The 21,904-nt window shown below is 38.5% G+C and overlaps 6 protein-coding genes across 7 annotated transcripts; 2 read left to right on the top strand and 4 right to left on the bottom strand.

The window, feature by feature from the left end:
- Positions 1 to 731: 731 nt before the first annotated feature.
- LOC125994625 (arrestin domain-containing protein 3) lies at positions 732 to 2,952 on the bottom strand. Its single transcript, XM_049763993.2, has 6 exons — positions 2,479 to 2,952; positions 2,326 to 2,386; positions 1,946 to 2,117; positions 1,781 to 1,868; positions 1,454 to 1,710; positions 732 to 1,029 (listed from the first exon to the last, which is right to left on the bottom strand). The coding sequence occupies exons 1-6, from the start codon at positions 2,795 to 2,797 to the stop codon at positions 916 to 918; spliced, it is 1,011 nt and encodes a 336-aa protein (XP_049619950.1). The 5' UTR covers positions 2,798 to 2,952; the 3' UTR covers positions 732 to 915.
- Positions 2,953 to 3,106: 154 nt separating this feature from the next.
- LOC125994623 (arrestin domain-containing protein 3) lies at positions 3,107 to 5,963 on the bottom strand. 2 transcript variants are annotated; one of them, XM_068650222.1, is made up of 7 exons: positions 5,576 to 5,963; positions 5,427 to 5,487; positions 5,204 to 5,351; positions 5,011 to 5,107; positions 4,518 to 4,774; positions 4,111 to 4,385; positions 3,107 to 3,404 (listed from the first exon to the last, which is right to left on the bottom strand). In XM_068650222.1, the coding sequence occupies exons 1-6, from the start codon at positions 5,817 to 5,819 to the stop codon at positions 4,143 to 4,145; spliced, it is 1,050 nt and encodes a 349-aa protein (XP_068506323.1). In that variant the 5' UTR covers positions 5,820 to 5,963; the 3' UTR covers positions 3,107 to 3,404; positions 4,111 to 4,142. The 2 variants fall into 2 exon arrangements, with proteins under 2 accessions (XP_068506323.1, XP_049619948.1); XM_049763991.1 differs by lacking the exon at positions 3,107 to 3,404 and having other exon boundaries at positions 3,812 to 4,385.
- A 109-nt stretch (positions 5,964 to 6,072) lies between these two features.
- On the bottom strand, positions 6,073 to 10,731 carry LOC125994624 (arrestin domain-containing protein 3). Its single transcript, XM_049763992.2, has 6 exons — positions 8,296 to 10,731; positions 8,155 to 8,215; positions 7,905 to 8,052; positions 7,732 to 7,828; positions 7,064 to 7,320; positions 6,073 to 6,984 (listed from the first exon to the last, which is right to left on the bottom strand). The coding sequence occupies exons 1-6, from the start codon at positions 8,540 to 8,542 to the stop codon at positions 6,751 to 6,753; spliced, it is 1,044 nt and encodes a 347-aa protein (XP_049619949.1). The 5' UTR covers positions 8,543 to 10,731; the 3' UTR covers positions 6,073 to 6,750.
- A 399-nt stretch (positions 10,732 to 11,130) lies between these two features.
- Positions 11,131 to 13,056, top strand: LOC137839504 (struthiocalcin-2-like). The gene is made up of 7 exons (XM_049764005.2): positions 11,131 to 11,282; positions 11,416 to 11,478; positions 11,578 to 11,608; positions 11,724 to 11,809; positions 12,012 to 12,149; positions 12,538 to 12,634; positions 12,790 to 13,056. The coding sequence occupies exons 2-7, from the start codon at positions 11,416 to 11,418 to the stop codon at positions 12,876 to 12,878; spliced, it is 504 nt and encodes a 167-aa protein (XP_049619962.1). The 5' UTR covers positions 11,131 to 11,282; the 3' UTR covers positions 12,879 to 13,056.
- Positions 13,057 to 15,857: 2,801 nt separating this feature from the next.
- On the top strand, positions 15,858 to 18,382 carry LOC125994630 (rheacalcin-2). The gene is made up of 7 exons (XM_049764003.1): positions 15,858 to 16,006; positions 16,140 to 16,202; positions 16,302 to 16,335; positions 16,452 to 16,537; positions 16,738 to 16,875; positions 17,237 to 17,333; positions 18,116 to 18,382. The coding sequence occupies exons 2-7, from the start codon at positions 16,140 to 16,142 to the stop codon at positions 18,202 to 18,204; spliced, it is 507 nt and encodes a 168-aa protein (XP_049619960.1). The 5' UTR covers positions 15,858 to 16,006; the 3' UTR covers positions 18,205 to 18,382.
- Positions 18,383 to 18,894: 512 nt separating this feature from the next.
- Positions 18,895 to 21,872, bottom strand: LOC125994626 (arrestin domain-containing protein 3). The gene is made up of 6 exons (XM_049763994.2): positions 21,454 to 21,872; positions 21,288 to 21,363; positions 21,057 to 21,204; positions 20,867 to 20,963; positions 20,040 to 20,296; positions 18,895 to 19,464 (listed from the first exon to the last, which is right to left on the bottom strand). Exons 1-6 carry the CDS (start codon positions 21,695 to 21,697, stop codon positions 19,291 to 19,293), a joined length of 996 nt encoding a protein of 331 aa, XP_049619951.1. The 5' UTR covers positions 21,698 to 21,872; the 3' UTR covers positions 18,895 to 19,290.
- Between the last annotated feature and the right edge of the window lie 32 nt (positions 21,873 to 21,904).

The following is a 21,904-nucleotide window of genomic DNA, read 5'->3' as shown; positions in this document are numbered from 1 at the left end:
TTTTTTTTTTAAGAATTCAACCCAAGGAAAGGAGGGAGCTTAGCTAAATGCTAACACACAATGCAAAAAGCCATGCATGAGTTAACATAGTCTATGTTGCTGTGTTACAATTCTGAACACAAATGGTGAGGCAACACATAATACATACAATATACTAATACTCACTGGCATGTATTCTTTATCCTCTGCGGAAAATACCTAATATTACTGGAGCTTACTGAAGAGCTGTACTTGGTATCATGTACACTTCATATCCTTGTTTGTGATATACTGCCCTCTGGTGGCCAATGTGCACGCACCAGAAGTAAGAACACATCCATTATAGTGAAGGGTAAAAACTGTCAACAAAATTTAAATTTCATTTAATTACGTAATAAGTATGTTTTCACAAAATTCTATACGTACATAAAATACAATATGCTCACTAAAATTGCCGAAATACATATTTTTGAGCGTGTATGTAAAATACCTTCAGCTGATGTAAACATGCCGGCGTGCCACTGCCCAATTTAGATGTGATCACCACTTACAATCTATTAGGTGGAGAAAATCAATCAGTGTCACACACAGAAACATAAAATGTTTGGCATTTACCAATGCTTGGCTGAAAGCCCCGCCATCATCAGTGGAAGTTTTTCCTCATGTTTTTCATGCCAGTAACTTTCCTCACTCAGGAATGGTAAAATAATGGACTTTGTTCCTTTATAGAGATTAAACACCAACAAGAAAAATTGAATTCTGCAATACACGTTTATTTAGATTTGCACCAAAACGTGTCAGTCATCATGCGCCTTAACAATTTTTTTATTTTGTATTTTTTGCACAAAATTGGTGCCCTGACAAAGAGGGAGGGGCCAAACCATGTTCAAATTCCCTTTACAAACTGGTTGAAACTACTTTGGCAATTTCATCACTCTACATTACACGGGATCTTTTAGATTTTTGATGATATGGTTGGGTTGAACCCCGTAGAATAACCAGAGGAAGTCTGATATCTGGATCTCTTGCCAATGGGTCACCAAGCGTGACCTGCAACAAAATATACCTTTAGTTAGTTCTGTTCTTGCCTCACTAATGCAAATATATTATAATTTATTTTTCAATTAAAAAGACAATAATATTGGCATGGATTAGCACCAGAGCAATGGGATTTCCTTGGTTAAATGGCAGTTTTTCACTCCGCACACTTGTCTGAGGCCACCGGATCAATTTACACAGTGAAAGAGACTCTGACTGATTAGTTGAAGAGTAGCTCAAATTTCCAATGACCTAGATTTTATTTGGTTGATGGCATGCAATGGAAAATTCTGGTCGTTGCATTGTGGGAATTTCAAATGTGCGTGAACCTTCTTTGGGTTTTGAGGTGAAATTAAAAACTAAGATGAATTTTGTTTTTCAATCTCCAAAATAATTAGAAAGCAAAATGAAATGTAGTTTAGAAAGACTTGGTTACCTTGAGCGTGTATTCGAGCTTGATTATGGAGCAGTTGAAGAATGTGGGGTAGAGCTGTGGAGGGATACTTAGAACATTTTTTATGGTACGACTGCTCCGAGCTGAAACTGATTCTCCAGTGCCAAAGAGGATCTCATTTGTGTGCACAATTGTCTCCAATTGGGCGACAAACATTTGCTTCTCGCACAGGAAGAATTTGGGCGTTACTGCACGATTTGAGCTGTTAATTACGTCAACAGACACCTCCATCGTTTCACCTGTGAGAAGGAACAAATGTATGTCCTGTAATCATATGTTCACATCAGACATGACCAACAAAATGTTTACCTTGTGTCAGTCCCAATTTCTCCGAAGTCACATTCAAGGTAACTTTTCCAGCGCCATTAAATGAAATTTTGGTTGCGCTTTGCCGCTCCTATGCAAAAACAATGCAAAGTCAGAAAGCAAATCTCAAACAGGAATATTCTGGTGATTCGTTCAATCAATGCATACTTGAAGTCCGATGATCAACATTTCTGATTTGGAGGCGAAGGGAAACTCGGACTTGGTAAGAAATGGGAACTCAATCCGAGTTTTGTGGATGCTCCAAATCGACTGAGTCAGTTGAGCTTGTAAACTGTACGTGATTCTGCCCCATTTTCCTTCGTATGAGGAAGGCATGTCTCTGCAAAGAAATTATCACTACATAAGTGGCGGGAACTTTATTTGGTGTGGAAATGTACAAAAGTATTGGGACACCTGGCCACATATCTCAGTCCCCCAGAATTGTTTTTTTTTAAAATCATTGATGTTCGTTTTTATTAAAATTATAATTTCAGGAGGTACTAAGCAATGTAATCCAAAATCAGGGAGTGGACACGAGGAGTACTCACGTATTTGGAATCACAAAGGTGAAAGGATACACACTCCTCCCTTGATGAATGATTTCTGTTCCTTGTGGGAAAAAAGTGCAAGTTGAATAGAATAGAAAAAATAAGTACCATGCCATTACCTACAGATTATATTTGGAAATTAAAACTACTAACCATCTCCTTTATTTTTATCCTGAAGAATAATGTGTTCCAAAAAGAAATATTTCTCCTCATCTTGGTGGAGCGCTTTGGTCTGTCCATCTTGATTGCACCATTTGACCTCAGCCTTTCCTTTCGCAGTGACCGTCAAAGACTGCACTTTGGTCTCCTTGCTGGCCACCACAGTCACTCTTCCAGCGAGGACATCGCCAGGAGAGAAAGTTCCTCTTTCATTCACCTGATCGTATTCCACAGAGAAAATCTTGATAGACATGATAAAGTCACATTTGTCATAGCTTTGGATGCTGCATTCAGTCAAGCAGCATACCTCCATTAAAACTGTACAGTATCCGTGTCAAATGGTCATGTGATCAAGCTTGGAGGTGTCACGTTCATAAAGGTAACCCTAGCTGGAGCCTTAGTTCGGCTAATTACAATGAAATACAACATTGAAGAAAAAGTCCAGCAACGAGAGTTTGAAGAGTAACAATTGATTTATGACTACCTTTGAATGTGATGTGTTTGACGTGCGCGGCGGCGTGTGGGCATGGCCTGCCTCTGGCTCGGAGCAGGCGCACCAAACGTTACCCTGTTAATTTGCCCCCAAAAATTATAAAATAATAAAGACAATTGGTGTCACCTATTTACTCATTTAATAGTTTACTGTTTTGGACAGGGCATTTTGAATGTCTGGTCAATTTGATCATAATTTATTAGTCCCGAGGTACGAGTATTAGTCAGACTTCCTCATGACGCCTTTTTGGTGCATTTTTGTATTGCTCTTTGTAACAATTTGGAAAAAAAGATGTACTCTATTGCTATCCACGTCATGAAATCCATCCATTGTCCTGAAGTGCTTATCCTCACGAGGGTCTATTCCAGCTGGGGGCACATCCTGAACTGGTTGCCAGGCAGTGGCAGAACACACATCATTCCCATCACCCCCCCCTTCCAAAAAAACAAAACAAAAAAACAAGTAGGAGCGGTCAATTGGCCTATCATGAATGTTTTTGAAACGTGGGAGGAAACCTACGCATGCAAACATGCAACCCCACACAAGATGGCCGGAGATGGCACTAAACCCTGCGCCTAATGTACTGCACTAATCAAGCATTAGATATCAAAATTCCACCACACTAGTGTAGTGTAAAAAAAAAAAAAGTCACAAGATGCCAACCATGGAAACAAATTTATAGCATCATGACTCCTGACTGTTTCATGCAAAGATGTGCACTGCACTTTTTAAGCACTGAACCGAACTGACACAAATTGCAAATAGGCTAAATAAAATGCATCTGGGTTTTTTTTCATGCTCACTGTGGTACCTCTTTTTTTTTTTGAAGAAGAAGAAGAAAGCTTTTGACCACTAGTGGTAATCCTAGGATTGAACAAACCTTCACACATCATAATACAAGGGAAACAAACTAACAAAACATACATTTAGCATTTAATCGGCATAATCGATCATAGAGTCAGCAAATTGTCAGCTAACTAGCAGAGGGATAACATGCTAAGAAAAAAAAGGAGTTTCTTCATGTCAATTATTTGCATGCTACTAAACTCAAAAATATGTTTTCAGTTGTTGAAAAAACTGTCCTCAAAATGATCCTTTTGTTCTGGACAAAGTTTTGAAAAATGGTAAAAAAAGACAGCCAAATTAAGCAATGAAGGCAACAAAGTCATTTCCCATATTCGTGAGAATTACTCTTGGTAGGATACAAAGCGTGTGCTCCATATGGCGGAGGGACATCAGAAAATTGGGGTGCTACGCTCCAGCTTTGTTGGTTTGAGTTCCCAAATTCCTCAAATCCATAAGCAGCGGGACCTGGAGGTTGTTTTGCTGAAGGAACCTCAAATATTGGTAGGACAACTATTGGAAGTTTGATTTTCGGGTCTGTTGCATACTTGACATCCAGATAGATCTGTGAAAACACTACTTGGTAAGTTTCTGAAATGTGTTTTTGGCTCGATTCGTTTTTTAAAATTTCTGTGACTATTTTCATTGCCAGTTAGAGTATCAAATGAAATAAAGTACAACAGAACCTTCAGCCTACCTTCAACCTGTATTCCAGCTTGATGATGGCGGAATTCAAAATGGAGGGAGCTATGTTCCTGGGGATGGTGATGACCTTCTTCAAGACCTCTTTGCTACGGGCATTAACACTCTCAAGTTTGTCCTTAACAATCTCCTGTGTGTGAAGTCTTCTGTGACCTTGAGCAAAGAAACTCTTCTTTCTGTACAATTCAAATTTGGGCTTCAAGTCCCGGGATGATTGGTTATGAATTTCAACTTTGACGTGAATATCTTCGCCTGCAAAGAAACACAAAATCACGTGTTTAGTCGTACAGATGTTCATTTCCGTCGTAGGTAGACTTTGTCAGTCGTAGACTTCCTGGAATTATCAGCATGTCCCCATGAAGTCTAACATCAGATATATAATCTCTCTCTCTAATCTCCATAGTTAACACCATGACTCACCAACCTTTTTGAAACTGAGATCTACTTTTTTGGTAGCAAATAATGGAACTCTATGTATATTTGATTACCTGGTTGGTATCCCATTTTGGGGGTGTAAACATCCATTGCAATGGTTCCAGAACCAAAGACTGTGAGTTTTTTATCAGTGCAATCATGCTGAGGTTCCTAAAAGAAAAAGCAGAGCCATCTCTTCGATGAATGTGCAACCCCCCCACCACCAAAAAAAAATTAGTTGTAATGAATTTGTTCCAAACTTCTCACCATAAGTCCAGGTATATCCATATCTGCTTTGGAGACAAATGTGAAGTGGGCTTTTGCTTTTTTGGTCAACTTCATTGATTGTTTAAGCTCCGCTTTAAGCTTATGAACAATTCTACCAATTGAGGACTTGAACGTTGATGGCATTTTACTGCAAAGTACAATTCCGGGTCACTTAATTGGTTGGCCTGGAAGCAAATAAGCTAAAGAATACACACTATTTTACCTGTTAGGGACATTGAAAGAAAAGGGGAACACATGTCTTCCTTTGGCAATAAATTCAGTACCTGGAGCAGTGAAGCATAATTTGTGCTTTAATTTTAAGGCTCATCCCCAACATTGTCTATTAAGATAACGGTGAAAGCGATACGTTACCAGCTCTCAAGATATGTTGTTTGATCTCATAATATTTCTCATTAGACCAGTAGTAACGAGTATGTTGGCCGTGATGTTCTTGCCAGCGAACCCTTGCACTTCCTTTTCCAATAAAGGTTAGTGATTGGATTGGCGTTTCTTTCGAGACCTCCACGATGATCCTTCCATTGATTGTATCTCCGTTTGTGAAGATGTTTTGGCTATTGATGGAGTCATATTCAATTGAGAAATTTGTGATAGTCATTTCACAGAAATAAATACAAATTACAAAATCACAAAGAAATAGAAGCACAAATTATGTGAGCCTCAGGTAAAGCCAAGCAGAAACAAAGTGTGTGGTTGCGCTAACAGAGCTACTATGAACAGGTGGTGGGGGAGGATGCAGCTCATAGAAAACCTGTTTTTCTTGCTTGGCACGCCTAGAAAAAAATAAAAAACCAAACAGGGCTGTATTCGCATGCTTAACAATAACATTTGTTTTATGAGGAGGACTCAAATGGACATTGACTGTTTTATTTGAGAGTACGATTCAATCAAGTGTCTTTTTACAGAATTCAAAATATTTTCACATATAGAAAGAAAATTTCACACTTTGTGTAGCAGCTTGTTGATTTCATAAATACGATACATTATTTTTTCTATACATACAAGATATAAAAAGATATATGCAGTGTTATCTGTATCAAAAGGGTTTTGTGGCGGTGTGAGACGGTCAATAAATGTCTTTAAATATTAAAATGAGTCTTTCACATTGATAGCAGTCAATGACAGTGAATGAGTTTATCTACGATTAATTAAACCCTTGATTACCCCCCCCAAAATAAAAAATCTTATTTACAGTCTGTTCAATGTGGGTATATGTATTAACATGAATGAGGTTTGGACAGAAAGTAAATAATAAATAGTAAATAGTTATTGCACGTAGTTTTTGAAGGAGTCTCGGTGTTGTATTATAGCTGGTGTTGTTTTCTCTCAGAGTTCAGAGCGGTGATGGCTCTTGGGAAGAAACTGTTTTTCAGTCTGGTAGTCCTTGTTCGAATGCCTCTGTAGCGCCTCCCAGAAGGAAGCAGTTCAAACAGCTGGGAGGTGGGATGTGTGTTGTCTTTGATGAAGTTGTGTTGTTGTTGTGATGAATTAGAAAAGTAGAACATTATCCTTTTGGTTCTAATTTATGGTCAATAATTCTGAGAACTCAAGGCGGGATAATCGGCATGTGCTTCATATGGTGGAGGGAGATCCGAAAACTGCGATGCTTTGCGTGAGCTCTGTTTTTTTGATTTCCCAAAATCCTCAAATGTATGTGCAACGGGACCTGGTGGTTGTTGTCCTGCAGGACCCTCAAGAGCAGGTAGGACAACTATTGGAAGCTTGATTTCTGGGTTTATTGCATATTTGACATCCAGAAAGATCTGTGACAATTGTACAGTGTTATTTTCTGCTATCAGTCTTCAATTTCAAGTTAAAAGTACGATTGAACCTTCGTCCTACCTTCAGCCTGTATTCCAGCTTGATGATGGAGCAATTCAAAATGGAGGGAGATATGTTCCTGGGGATTGTGATCACCTTCTTTACGACCTTTTTGCTATGGGCATCGATACGCTCGAGTTTCTCCTTGAGGATGTTCATCATGCAAAGTTTCCTCTTTCCTTGAGCAAAGAAACTCAGCTTTTCGTACAATACAAATTTAGGTTTCAAGTCACGGGATGATTGGTTATGAATTTGAACTTTGACTTGGAGATCTTCACCTGCAGGGGAAGACAGAATCATGTTTGTAATTGCACTGGTGAGAAAATGTGAGCTTGACAAGAAAATTGATGAAAACATGCAAAATCTGAGAATTTTGTAGTCATGAATCGTGGCGAGAAAACTCTTAACTGTTTGTCTCCATTTCCGTTTACTTGATGTTTTCTGGGCAATGCTAAGAACATCCAGTAGCACGAGTCACCCCTCCCCTTATTTATAGAACATGAGCACCTTTGTTAATGGAAGAAAAATTAGTACTAAAAAAAAAAGTAATTGTAAAAATAAGCAAAAATTAAATAGAAAATTAACCAATGAGAATCAAATATTGCTTTTGAATAGTGGTCCCCCTCAAAATAAACAAAACTTAAATAGGCCTGGACAAAAACGACAATACCACACACAAAAATGTTTACCAGGTTGATATCCCATCCTTTTTGTGTAAACATCCATTGCAATGGTTCCAGAACCAAAGACCGTTACTTTTTTAACCGTGGAACCAAACTGAGGTTCCTGAAAAAAAAAAAAAAAAAAAGGATAATTTTCAAGTCCTTTAAACTGTGATCAATTCCTGTTCCAAACTTCTCACCATAAGTCCAGGTATATCCATGTCTGCTTTGGAGACAAATGTGTAGTGGACTTTTGCTTTTTTGGTCAACTTCATTGATTGTTTAAGTTCAGCTTTAAGCTTATGAACAATTTTACCAACAGACGACTTGAACGAGGATGGCATGGTCCTACAAAGTACAATTACAGGCAACTTAATTGGCTTGAAAGAAAATGAGTTAGACATGAATCGAAACAGAAATAACCACAGAACAATATATTATAAATGGTACCTGTTAGGGACCTTGAAGGAAAAGGGGAACACGTGTCTTCCTTTGCTAATAAAATCAATATCTGGAGGAGTGACACACAAACTGTCTGGTAAGTAATTAGTGCTTTATAATAAGGTTGTTACAGACAAAGCGGTGCTTTACCAGGTTGCAAGATACGTTGTTTGATTTTGTAGTATTTTTCATCAGACCAGTAGTAGTAGTTGCTATATTGCCCGTAGTACTCATGCCAGCATACCCTTGCATTTCCTTTTCCAATAAAGGTTAGCGATTGGATTGGCGTTTCTTTTGAGACCTCCACGATAATCCTTCCAGTGATTGTATCTCCGTTTGTGAAGATGTTTTGACTATTGATGGAGTCATATTCAATTGAGAAATGTTTAATAGTCATTTTCTAGAAATAAATACAAATGACAAAATAACACCAAGCAGAAATTATCGAGAGCGTCAGGTAAATCCATAGACAAACTTTGTGGTTGAGTTGACAGGTGGTGGCGGAGGATACAGCTCATAGAAAACTGGTTTTTCTTGTTTGGCACAACCGGTTTTAGAATACACAATGACTCGGGGAAAAATGCAGCAGGCACATGGAGGAAACGGCGTGAAAATAATAATGGCACAGTGGATTAGAAGAAACAACAATTTCTTTATTCACGGCCTTATTAAAGCGTTTGAGCTTGTCTGAATGATTTGCTAATGGCTAAAGGTAAATTCGACACAATATTTACTTCACGATATTTTTTTCAGGAAAACTATACCTTGCTTTGAAATCCAACCTTCAGTTTTTTTTCTAGAGGCGAGGGAGGATTTTATTTGCCCAATCTCTAAACATGATGGCTGATGACGATTGACCCTGTCGTTGTTGACCCCTGACAATATGCCTCTGCCGTTGCACCAGGTGCTTTTGGATTATTTAGATCTTACTCGCGGGGGCAGCATTTCTCCTCCTATTTCTGTACAAGTAACAACTGAGAACATTTTGTCACAATCTTGGCAGGATTAGTCATGGGTGTGGTGACGTTCTTCTTGAAAGGGTACATCAGCAGCACCACTGAATGAAAATGTTTGGCAGTGACTCGGATGTTTTAAACAAAAGAACTTTCAAAGGAACTTTTCTTGCAGCTGTAACTTCCTCAAATTTTATTTCGATTAGTTTCATAATGTCTTCTGAATGCTATTATTAGATTCTTATTTTCAGACAAATGATAGAAATTTGTTTTTTTCCCTTCAAACCTTGCTTTTGTGTTTCAATTTGTCATACATATTGAGCTCTCCATTAAAGTGAAAAACACACACAATAATACTCTAATATTCATTCTGATCCGAACAGGAAAATTATGATTCACTGTTCGCTTTTAATCGCCAACTCAAACCCTGTTGAAACCACATGATTTGCATATTGATGCATGATGTGACTGTTTTATATAGCTACATCCGCATGCTTATACTCTGATTAAACTTCCTGGTATAAAAAGGTTAAAAAGACATTTCTTGCGAGTTTCCCCATGTATATTATGTTTTAAATAAACAGTTGAGGCATTAAACTTTTGTGGACACAAAGTTTCTTCCTGGGCAGTGATTCTCCAATAAACGGACATGGTCTCAACATGGCTGTCAGCTGCTATCAACCCCAATTCACAACCTTTTTCTTCATGGATAATTGAACTCCTGTAGAATTTAACAAGTTTTATCCTCGAGTAACACCTCCTGAATAGATAACGTCCATGAATTCTGTGCTAAGCTAGCTAAGCTAATTTAGTGCTCAGCTAGGGCTCATTATGTCATCACTAATTAATTATTAAAACTTAATAAGTCACTAAAATTCAAAACTACACTTGAAAGAATCTGAACGTGCCATCGAAGGAGTGGCAATTAATGAATGCTGCCTGGGCTTGATTGTTGCCAATTCATTAAAATGCCAAAGCAGTCGGTATGCGTGCCACTGCCAACCAGATGTGTACCCGAGGATCCACCCATCCACCTGGCTTATGGATGGAAAAATACCTATCGTTTGTTTATTTGTTCCTTCAAAAAACAAAACAAAACAAAAAAACATTCTGGGTACACGATCCCGGACGCCTTTCTGACAAAAACAATTTCTATTTCCATCTTGTATTTACTATTTTTTTTTGTACATGTGAAGCCCTTTGAGACTTGCCTGTGATTTAGGGCTGTATAAATAAACTTGAAAAACTTGACTTGAAAATAAACAACTTGTTGGCAGCAGTCCACAGGATCATGACTGGCCCATTTGTATTTTTTGGTTAAATGCCTTTTAAGATAACATGTAATAAATTTCCCCCAAAAAATGTGACGGATATTCTAATGCGACTTATATATGTCTTTCTTCTTTGTTATGCATTTTATGGCTGGTGTGACTTATACTCCGGAACGACTTATAGTCAGGAAAATACGGTAATTAGATATTTATGCCGTTCACCCTTGGTGAAATTTTAATTCTTGGTTATTTTCATATGTATTTAGCATTTATTTTCAAATGAGAATTCCAGTTTTTGTTTTTAAGTCTCATGTGGCACTGATAAGTGTTTGCAGTAGTAGTCGTATAGTAGTAGTAGTGTAATAGAGGAATAACTGTCAAAAATCAGGATCACACTGTTATTGTGGTTTTTATTTTGGCCGTAATCATGCAACCCCACTTATTACTAGTGAACTTCTAACACGACTCAACCCCAAAGGACTAGCTGGTGCTCTCGACGAGAAAAGTTGATGAGCACTCTCACTTATATAGCGAGGTTCCTGCAAAAAGTCTCCAAAGACTAGGTGACAATGATACGCTTTAGAGAATGGATGGATGGAAAAATAATAGAAACTAAAGATAAAACCATCTTCCTTTGTGGTAATGCTTGCCAAAAACTTAATTGCAGTCTCTTGATTATGTTGGTATGGTTGGGTGTGTGTTGACGTCAAAAGAAAAACCTGTAAGTGAAGGATTAAACGAGGATATGTTCTTATCGCACCTCTCTTTTCTGAAACTGCATGGTTGCTTATTTGATTGGGTAATGTGACTATTCTAGTCACCACTGTACAATTTGGAGCTGACACAAGCTGATATAAAAGCACCCGCCGCGCTTCGTCTCTTAGGCTCAGCATCAAACGTCTCGACAGCAAAGGTAACACGGCACACCTTGCCGTCCTGCTTTTCAAAACCAACGACAACTTTTGTGCCTTTTTTGAGGTTTTCATTTGACTAGGAGTGTAAATTGTACAGTAACTAATAGCGACGGTACTTTCCTGTCGTTGCAGATGGCATTTGTTCTTCGCTCAGTTTTCCTCTTTTGTGCCATCAGCGGACTGGTGTCTGCCGGTGTAAGTCAAACGGAACGCATGTTTACAATGGTGTTTTGATTTCTAGCTGTATGCATACTCTGGAGTGTGATTTTAACAATGAGCTTTCCTTCCTCACAGAATAAAAGGACTGATGAAGATAAAGACAAAGGTTGGTAGCTGCTTCTCGATGATACTTAAAAACAACCATATTTTACTTTATTTTGGCATTTGCACTAGATTCAACATCATATCTCGTTTTCTTACCAACACCAATTGTGTTTCAGACAATTACTGCCCTAAAGGCTGGACTCAATTGGACAAACGCTGTTTCATTTTCCAAGATGACGAAAGATCGTTTCCAGACGCAGAGGTATGACAAAGTCTTTCACAGGGTCGTTTTACTAAATCAGCAAAACGGCATCACAAAGCAGTGATTTATCGATTTGTCTATGAAATGTCATGGATGCATCTGAATGCAGTTTGTGCTATCATGACCAGTATGAAACCGTTAGCTTTTTTGTGCTGAATGGAACGTTTTCTCACTTCCATTGATGAGTTGTTTCATCTTGCAGAGTGTCTGCAACATTCTTGGTGGGAATTTGGCCTCAATCCGTAGTAGTTTGGAAAACGCCATGGTTGTACAACTGATTGCGGAAGGCACTTCTGACCCTGGTGGCGACGTCTGGATTGGACTTCACGAAGCATTGGGGGTGAAACTTCTTAATTCTTAAAAGAACACATACGCACACACACACACACACACACACACACACGCACACGCACACGCACACACACACACACACACACGCACACACACATACACAGAACAAGGAAGGCTGATGTGGGGATTGCCGTTTTCTTTAGTTTAGCACACAATACGTGCAATGATCCATATATTTAAAAAGCTAAACAAATGAAACAAATGAAGCATACAACAAAATAAATACAAATAAACCTGCTCACAAGAGCAGCATTTTTTAGCATCAACTGGAGGCAGGACATACGTTTTTTTTTTTTTGGGCCATAATCAAAATGTCAAACTTTAAGAATCATACATCATGATGTCTTATGCTGAAACGGGTTCCTTTTGTCTTTCAGGATGGCAGTTTTGTCTGGACTGATGGCACAAAAGTGGGTTTCACTGCCTTCAACGCTAACACCAATCCCGGAAACTGCATTGAGATTGAAGATGATGGTGAATTTCGTATTGCTACTTGCAATTTTTATTAATAGCTGCATATTTGATTCAAATTTACTACTGCTTGTTGCATGGATTGATCGAATAATTGAGTGAAATCACGAACATTGATTTGATTTTCTTTGTTGTCACTGTTTTGTGTTCACTTCTAGATAACCTCTGGGACAACGAACTTTGCACGTTCGAAAACAGATTTGTTTGTGCCAAAGATGTTGCCAAATGCGACCAATGCAAACACTGACTCAACCTACAAGCAATCACATATGATCTACAACAATGCCTTTTTGGATGCTACTATTCTTTACTTTTTCAACTCAAATTCACTTCTTCTCATTTATTAATTGCTGTCAGTCAAGTATATATGGCAAAGTGGGATGACAAATCAGTTCTGCAATAAAGCATTTTGGTGTGGGATTGTATTTGAGTGATGTCATTTCAGGACGGAATTTTTGAAGCGCTTATCAAAGTGTGATTTGTCATAGGGAATTGAGGTCATTGATGTATGTCTTCAACAAAGCCTGGCTGTGTCAAGAAGTGGTTCACGTGTCTGTACCACTAAGGAACTGATTATTGTCTGCATATTTGTAGAAATATGGTGATTTGTCCTGTTGGAATTTGGACAGTTTCCCATGAAAAATATGCCTTACTTTGGTTTTGCTCACACATAGTTGCTGCCGTCTTTGGTTTGGTTTGAATTGTTTATTTCGGTAAGTACACAACACCTTTGTTCCAGTTCCAGTTCACTTGCAGCTGTTAATTGGTGTTTTAATGGTCAACTTCCTCATAGTATGTCATAATCACACTAAGAAGAGAACAAAGGAAGGAAAGGAGTCAAAAGGTTGGTGGGTTGCCCGTTATTGGGGTGTGACATCAAACGCTACAGGGCTTGGCTGTTGTCGCATGTCAGGAAGGACAACAATTGGAATTGTGACACCCTCATCGACTGTGTACTTGATATCCAGATAAACCTGTCAAAATGGTGCTTATTTGTTTTCAGACAGCAAAATATAATTTCATACATGCTTATACTCTAATTAACCCTCCTGTATAAAAAGGTTCAAAAGACATTTCTTGCGAGTTTCCCCATGTATATTTGAAATAAACAGTTGAGTCAGTAAACCACCATCCCTTGTGGACACAAAGTTTCTTCCAGTGATTCTGCAATAAACGGGCATGGTCTCAACATGGCCGTCGGCTGCTATCAACCCCAATTCACAACCTTTTTCTTCATGCAGAGTTGAACTCCCATAGAATTGAACAAGTTTTATCCTGAAGTAACATCTCCTGGATAGATAACATCCATGAATTCTGTGCTAAGTGTAGCTACTCCAGGTCAAAAACTCCACGCCCCGTACTGATGTTTATAAATATCTAATCTTCTCATAAATAAACAAAGACCGTGAAAACTAGAAACATGAAATGAAACAAATTAATATTTGACATTACAGAACCTATACATATCCAACACCGCGTGACTTCACAAACACGTGTTTGTCAATGTGTGCTTGTAACGTACGTTACAAGCACACATTGACACTGCACAATAGACGTTACAGTCAACAACTTAAGTCAACAACACAAAAGTTATTCTTTGAAACACAGTTACCGTGAGAGCCGTTGGCAAGTTAAAAATGAAAAACACTAGGTCTAGACGAAATTAACTTTCGTCGTTCAATCGCTCCTCTCGCTGTCTATTTCGCTTGTTACTGTCACTCTTCTCGCTCCTCTCCCGCTCGTCTCTACTTCCTTGTTCCGCGTGCGCTACGCAATCTCTGGTACGCAACATCCAGTTATCAAAACTAATTACAAATTAGAGAGGAAACAAACTAACTAACTAAATTATATTTCTTCTGCAAGTTTATGCAGTCATTTACACTGAGCTAGCTAAGCTAATTCAGTGCAAAGCTAGGGCTCATTATTTCATCACTAATTAAACTGTCAAAAAATCGAGATAAATGACTTGATTATTAAATAGTTGTCAATTAATTTGATAATCAATCGTTTGTTACTTTATCAATTCATTTAGGAGGACAGCCTCTTATTTTTTCATGTCAAACTTAATAAGTTACCAAAAGTCAAAATTACACTTTAAAGAATCTTAAAGTGCCATCAAAGGAGTGGCAACTAATGAATGCTGCCTGGGCTTGATTGTTGCCAATTCATTAAAATGTCAAAGCAGTCTGTATGCGTGCCACTGCCAACCAGATGTGTACCCGAGGATCCACCCATCCACCTGGCTTATGGATGGAAAAATACCTATCGTTTCTTTTTGACAAAAACAATTTCCATTTCCATCTTGTATTTACTCTTTTTTTTTTTTGTACATGTGAAGCCCTTTGAGACTTGCCTGTGATTTAGGGCTGTGTAAATAAACTTGACTTGACTTGAAAATACTCAACTTGTTGGCAGCAGTCCACAGGATCATGACTGGCCCATTTGTATTTTTTGGTTTAATGCCTTTTAAGATAACATGTCTGTTCTTGATGTTGGATTTGATCAAATAAATTTTCCCCAAAAAATGTGACAGATATTCTAATGCGACTTATATATGTCTTTCTTCTTTGTTATGCATTTTATGGCTGGTGTGACTTATACTCCGGAGCGACTTATAGTCAGAAAAATACGGTAATTAGATATTTATGCCGTTCACCCTTGGTGAAATTTTAATTCTTGGTTATTTTCATATGTATATAGCATTTATTTTAAAATGAGAATTCCTTTTTTTTTTTAAGTCTCGTGTGGCATTGACAACTGTTTGCAGAAGTAGTAGTATATTAGTAGTAGTGTAATAGAAATACATATGTTTTCCCCATCATGAGGAATAACTGTCAAAAATCATGATCACACTGTTTTTGTGGTTTTGATGTTGGCCGTAATCATGCAACCCCACTTATTACTAGTGAACTTCTAACACGAGTCAACCCCAAAGGACTAGCTGGTGCTCTCGACGAGAAAAGTTGATGAGCACTCTCACTTATATTGCGAGGATCCTGCAAAAAGTCTCAAAAGACTAGGTGACAATGATACGCTTCAGAGAATGGATGGATGGGAAAATAATAGAAACAAAAAACAAAACCATCTTCCTTTGTGGTAATGCTTAACAAAAGCTTAATTGTAGTCTTGTCATTATGTTGGTATGGTTGGGCGTGTGTTGACGTCAAAAGAAAAACCTGTAAGTGAAGGATGAAACGAGGATATGTCCTTTCCTTGTCGCACCTCCCTTTTCTGAAACTGCATGGTTGCTTATTTGATTGGTTAATGTGACTATTCTGGTCACCACTGTACAATTTCGAGCTGACACAAGCTGATATTAAAGGACCCACCGCGCTTTGTGTCTTAGGCTCAGCATCAAACGTCTCGACAGCAAAGGTATCACGACACACCTTGCCGTCCTGCTTTTAAAAACCAACGACAACTTTTGTGCCTTTTTTGAGGTTTTCATTTGACTAGGAGTGTAAATTGTACAGTAACTAATAGCGACGGTACTTTCCTGTCGTTGCAGATGGCATTTGCTCTTCGCTCAGTTTTCCTCTTTTGTGCCATCAGCGGACTGGTGTCTGTTAGTGTAAGTCAAGCGGAACGCATGTTTACAATGGTGTTTTGAGTTCTAGCTGTATGCATATTCTGGAGTGTGATTTTAACAACAAGCTTTCCTTCCTCACAGTGGACTAAAAGGACTGATAAAGATAAAGACAAAGGTTGGTAGCTGCTTCTCAATGATACTTAAAAACAACAATTTTTAACTTTATTTTGGCATTTTCTACCAGATTCAACATCATATCTCGTTTTCTTCCCAACACCAATTGTGTTTCAGACAAGCCCTGCCCTAAAGGCTGGACTCAATTGGACAAACGCTGTTTCATCTTCCAAGATAACCAAAGAACATTTCCAGACGCAGAGGTATGACAGTCTTTCACAGGGTCGTTTTACAAAATCAGCAAAACGGCATCACAAAGCAGAGATTTATAGATTTGTCTATGAAATGTCATGGATGCGTCTGAATGCAGTCTGTGCTATCATGACCAGTATGAAACCGTTAGCTTTTTTGTGCTGAATGGAACGTTTTCTCACTTCCATTGATGACTTGTTTCATCTTGCAGAGTGTCTGCAACGTTCTTGGTGGGAATTTGGCCTCAATCCGTAGTAGTTTGGAAAACACCCTAGTTCTACAACTGATTGCGGAAGGCACTTCTGACCCTAGTGACGACGTCTGGATTGGACTTCACGAAGCATTGGGGGTGAAACTTCTTAATTCTCAAAAGAACACATGCACACACGCACACACGCACACACACACATAGACACACACACACACACACGCACACAGGACAAGGAAGGCTCATGTGGGGAGTGCCATTTCCTTTAGTTTAGCACACAATACGTGCAATGATCCATATATTTAAAAAGCTAAACAAATTAAACAAATGAAGCACACAACAAAATAAATACAAATAAACCTGCTCACAAGAGCAGCATTTTTTAGCATCAACTGGAGGCAGGAGATACGTTTTGGTTTTTTTGGCCATAATCAAAATGTCAAACTTTAAGAATCATACATCATAATGTCTTATGCTGAAACGGGTTCCTTTTGTCTTTCAGAATGGCAGTTTTGTCTGGACCGATGGCACGAAAGTGGGTTTCACTGCCTTCAACGCTAACACCAATCCCGGAAACTGCATTGAGATTGAAGATGATGGTGAATTCCGTATTACTACTTGCAATTTTTATTAATAGCTGCATGTTTGATTCAAATTCACTACTGCTTGTTGCATGGATTAAAGTTAAGTTAAAGTCCCAATGATTGTCACACACACATCTGGGTGTGGTGAAATTTGTCCTCTGCATTTAACCCATCCCCGTGTGATTTTGATCCATCCCCTGGGGGAAAGGGGAGCAGTGAGCAGCAGCGGTGCCGCGCTTGGGAATGATTTGGTGATCTAACCCCCCAATTCCAACCCTTAAATGCTGAGTGCCAAGCAGGGAGGCAATGGGTCCCATTTTTATAGTCTTTGGTATGACCCGGCCGGGGTTTGAACCCACAACCTTCCAATCTCAGGGCGGACACTCTACCACAGTGGTTCTTAACCTTTTTGGAGGTACTGAACCCCATCAGTTTCATATGCGCATTCACCGAACCCCTCTTTAGGGGGGGGAATGACATACCAGCAAATCAGTATGACTTCTGCTGTTGCCTTTGCAAGACCAGTTCAGATATGCGTTATCGCGAATTTACACAACATTCAGGTGTGTTCGGCCATCGACGGGGGTGGAATGACATACCAGCTCTGCCGAACCCCTGAAGCCGACTCACCGAACCCCTAGGGTTCGATCAAACCCAGGTTAAGAACCTCTGCTCTACCACTAGGCCACTGAGCTGGTTGCCACTGAGCTGGTTGCATGGATTAATCGAATAATTGAGTGAAATCACGAACATTGATTTGATTTTCTTTGTTGTCACTGTTTTGTGCTCACTTCTAGATAACCTCTGGGACAACGACTCTTGCGCTGACAATAACAGATATGTTTGTGCCAAAGATGTTCGCAAATTCGACCAATGCAAACACTGACTCACCCTACAAGCAATCACATATGATCTACAACAATGCCTTTTTGGATGCTACTATTCTTTACTTTTTCAACTCAAATTCACTTCTTCTCATTTATTAATTGCTGTCAGTCAAGTATATATGGCAAAGTGGGATAACAAAGCAGTTCTGCAATAAAGCATTTTGGTGTGGGATTGTATTTGAGTGATGTCATTTCAGGACGGAATTTCTCATATTAAAGTGTGATTCGTTATAGGGAATTGATGATGCCTGGCTGTCTCAAGAAGTGGTTCACGTGTCAGTGCCACTAAGGAACTGACAATCGTCTGCTCACTCGTAGAAATATTGGGATTTGTCCTGTTAGAATTTGGACAGTTTCCCATGAAAAATATGCCTTATTTATTTCAAAAAATGCATTCCCAAATATGACAACAGATTGAGTCAATCCATCCAAGATATCACACATAGTATTACCCACAAACTAACCATTCATAATTCTAATCAATAATCAGATTATATGAATTAACACATTTAGTGTTGATGAAAACAAGATGAAAACTACAATCACAAAGCTCAAATGATTAAATCAAGGTTTGAGCCATCCAGCCTTGCTTGATCTGAAACGCTTTGTCAGCCAGTTGGACAGAAAGCTTCAAGTGTTAACGAGACCTAATCTGGCAATTACTAGAAAGAAGCCAGTAGATGCTAGGATTGTTTTCTTAAATTGTTTTTTTATTGGTGCAGTTGTATGGATGTATGCGTTTTGACAATGGTGTGATGTATTTAATAAAATAAAAAAAATCAAATGAACAAATTTTCTGAGTCTGTATTTTAGTTGCAATAAAGCAGTATACTAATAAATAGTAGTGAGAATAAATCTGTGGATCTATTTCTCAGCAAAAACAAAAAAAAGTGCAGACAATCTCAAAATTATAGAAAAAAAAAAACCTACTTTGGTTTTGCTCACACGTATTTGCTGCCATCTTTGGTTTGGTTTGAGTTGTTCATTTCGGCAAGTACACGACACATTTGTTCCAGTTCTAGTTCACTTGCAGCTGTTAATTGGTGTTCTAATGGTCAACTTCCTCATAGTATGTCATAACCACACTAAGAAGGGAACAAGGTTTCATAGGCAGGAGGAGAGTCCAAAGGTTGGAGTGTTGCCTGTTGTTGGGGTGTGACATCAAACGCTACTGGGTTTGGCTGTTGTCGCATGTCAGGAAGGACAACAATCGGAATTGTGACACCCTCATCGATGGTGTACTTGATATCCAGATAAACCTGTCAAAATGGTGCTTATTTGTTTTCAGACAGCAACATATAATTTCATACACAGATTGTCAGTCTATCATTGTAATTTAAAAACTTGGGTAGTTTAGATCAATCTAATTTGCAGATTATTATTATTATTATTTTTTAAGCTTAGCTTTTACCAAACAATTTGGAGTTCAGTTTTACTTTGACAGTGGTAGTGCTCTGTACTGTCAAATTTGAAGCAATGCCCTGGTAATACAACTCCAAGCAATATAATACTAAATACACTGCCTCCTCTGGCTGATTTGCAGACACAAATTCATTACTGTGACGCCAGAAAACTGTAAAAAAACGTTTAAAAAAAAAAAAAAAAAAAAAAAACCACAGCTGTCCAGACTAAAGTGGTAAAATGAAATGTCAACTTGTTACTGCTCTTGTCAAAATAGAAGTCGCAACAAGTCACTTGCAAGATTTGTGTGACGGTAATGAAACAATCGAACAATATGTTCCATTTTATATTTTAAATTTAAATGTTATCTTATATACCAAAGGCAATGGAAGGAAGTAAGGCGGTTGCCGGTCGTTGAATTTGTGTGATTTACCTTCAGCTCGTACTCCAGCCTGAAGATGCTGCAGTTCAAGATGGAGGGTGGCAGTCGTCTAGGGATGGCAATCGTTTTCATCACCGTGCCTTTGCGACTGGATGCGACAGCCTTGCCCTCCATCTGAAGGATCTTTTTCACAATTATACTTTGCAGGCCATGTCCATGGGAATTTTCCTTCAGGTAGAACTTTAATATTGGTGTCACTGAACGAGTTGAATGGTTTAGGATTTCAACTCGGATTTGAAGCGTTTCGCCTATGATGAGATAAAGCAAAGGTTTAGTCGGTTAAAAAGACTTTGAATTAACTGCCGCTTTACAGGGAGGGACATAGCTATAACAACTTCAGCCTTCATATCTGATTCTACATGGCTAAAATACACAAGTTGTACTTTTATAAGGAAGCTACAAAGTTAATACAGTTACATGCGTGCAAGGTTTATTTAGTCAAAGTCAATTATAATCAATTTAAGGAACTGCTGCATTCAGTAGAAATATGGGGGAATGAGGTGAGGCTTTTGGATGTCTTCATTTCATGGAGACGCTATTAAAGATTACATCATATTATTGCTTTGTGTAATAAATGAAACTTGTGTGTGACATCACAGTTGTTCCTTGGCTAGTCAATGTCACATGACCACATGTTATGATTCAGCTTTGTGACTGCCGACTTACTGAACCTGTTTCCTTATAACGCGGAAAGTTATTTGTGTGTGCATGTGTGTGTGTGTGTGTGTGTGTGTGTGTGTGAGAGAGAAATCCCACGTGCATATTTTCATTGCCTGTTGCGTCAAATGAGTTTACATAGATAATATAAACATGACTACCTTGCTTGCATCCTATTCTGTCACTATAAACGTCCATTGCAACTGCTCCGGAACCAAAGAATTTGACACTTGTATTATTGCTACCATGCCAAGGCACCTGTCAAAACAACTTCCTGTTACGTCATTTCAGTGTTTAGGATAAATAGTTAACTTTTATTGCATACATGAAAATAAAAAAAATGTTCCTTACCATCAGTCCAGTTATATCCATAGTTGGTTTGGAGACAAATTTGAAGTAGGTTTCAGCCTTTCTTGGCAACTTCATTGGTTGTTTGAGCTCTGCCTTGATCTTATGAACAATTTCACATAAAGCGCATTTGAACGACGAGGGCATTTCTCTGTGAAGGAAAATAAAAGAACACAAAAAGTGCCTGAAAAAATAGTTGAGTTGTGACATGGCAAAACAAGAATAATCAAATACCTGTCAGGAATCTTGAAGGAAAAAGGAAATACATGTCTTCCTTGAGAAATAACTTTGGTACTCTCAAAAGTTTCACCTGTATAACATTCAGTCAATTTCATTAAGGTTTACATACGGGAGTGAAGTTATTGTTTCTCGGAGGAAAACAATTAAAACTATACATTACCGTCTTGCCTTGCTTCTGCCAAGATTTGACGTTTGATGGTGTAGTATTTGTCATAAACACTAAAACTGCTGTCTTCATTCGATGAATGAGCCTCTCCTTTTCCTTTTGCTATCAAAGTCAGGGATTTGATTCGAGTCTCTTTTAACACCTCCACAATGATTCTTCCTCTGACGGTATCGCCGTTGGTGAAGATGTTTTGTTGATTGACAGCATCATATTCAATTGCGAAATTAGCAATGGGCATTTTTCAGAAAGATACAAAATGTTGTCGGCGTTTACAAAGAAAGCTGTGGTTTTGCCTCATCTGCCAACCGCACCCTCTATATATGTGTTTCGTTTTTTTTGTTTTTATCACTTCATCAGCTGAGGTGTATGACATGCTGTGGTTGGTCAGGTTTTTTCACATTTTAAACTAAACGTATTGGGCTTGGTCAGGTTGAAACAAAAGTTC

This window comes from Syngnathus scovelli, chromosome 3 (assembly GCF_024217435.2).
Source record: "Syngnathus scovelli strain Florida chromosome 3, RoL_Ssco_1.2, whole genome shotgun sequence".
NCBI classification, from domain to species: Eukaryota; Metazoa; Chordata; class Actinopteri; order Syngnathiformes; family Syngnathidae; genus Syngnathus; species Syngnathus scovelli.
Note: the sequence above shows the minus strand (reverse complement) of the source record. Positions and strands in the feature narration are given on the sequence as shown.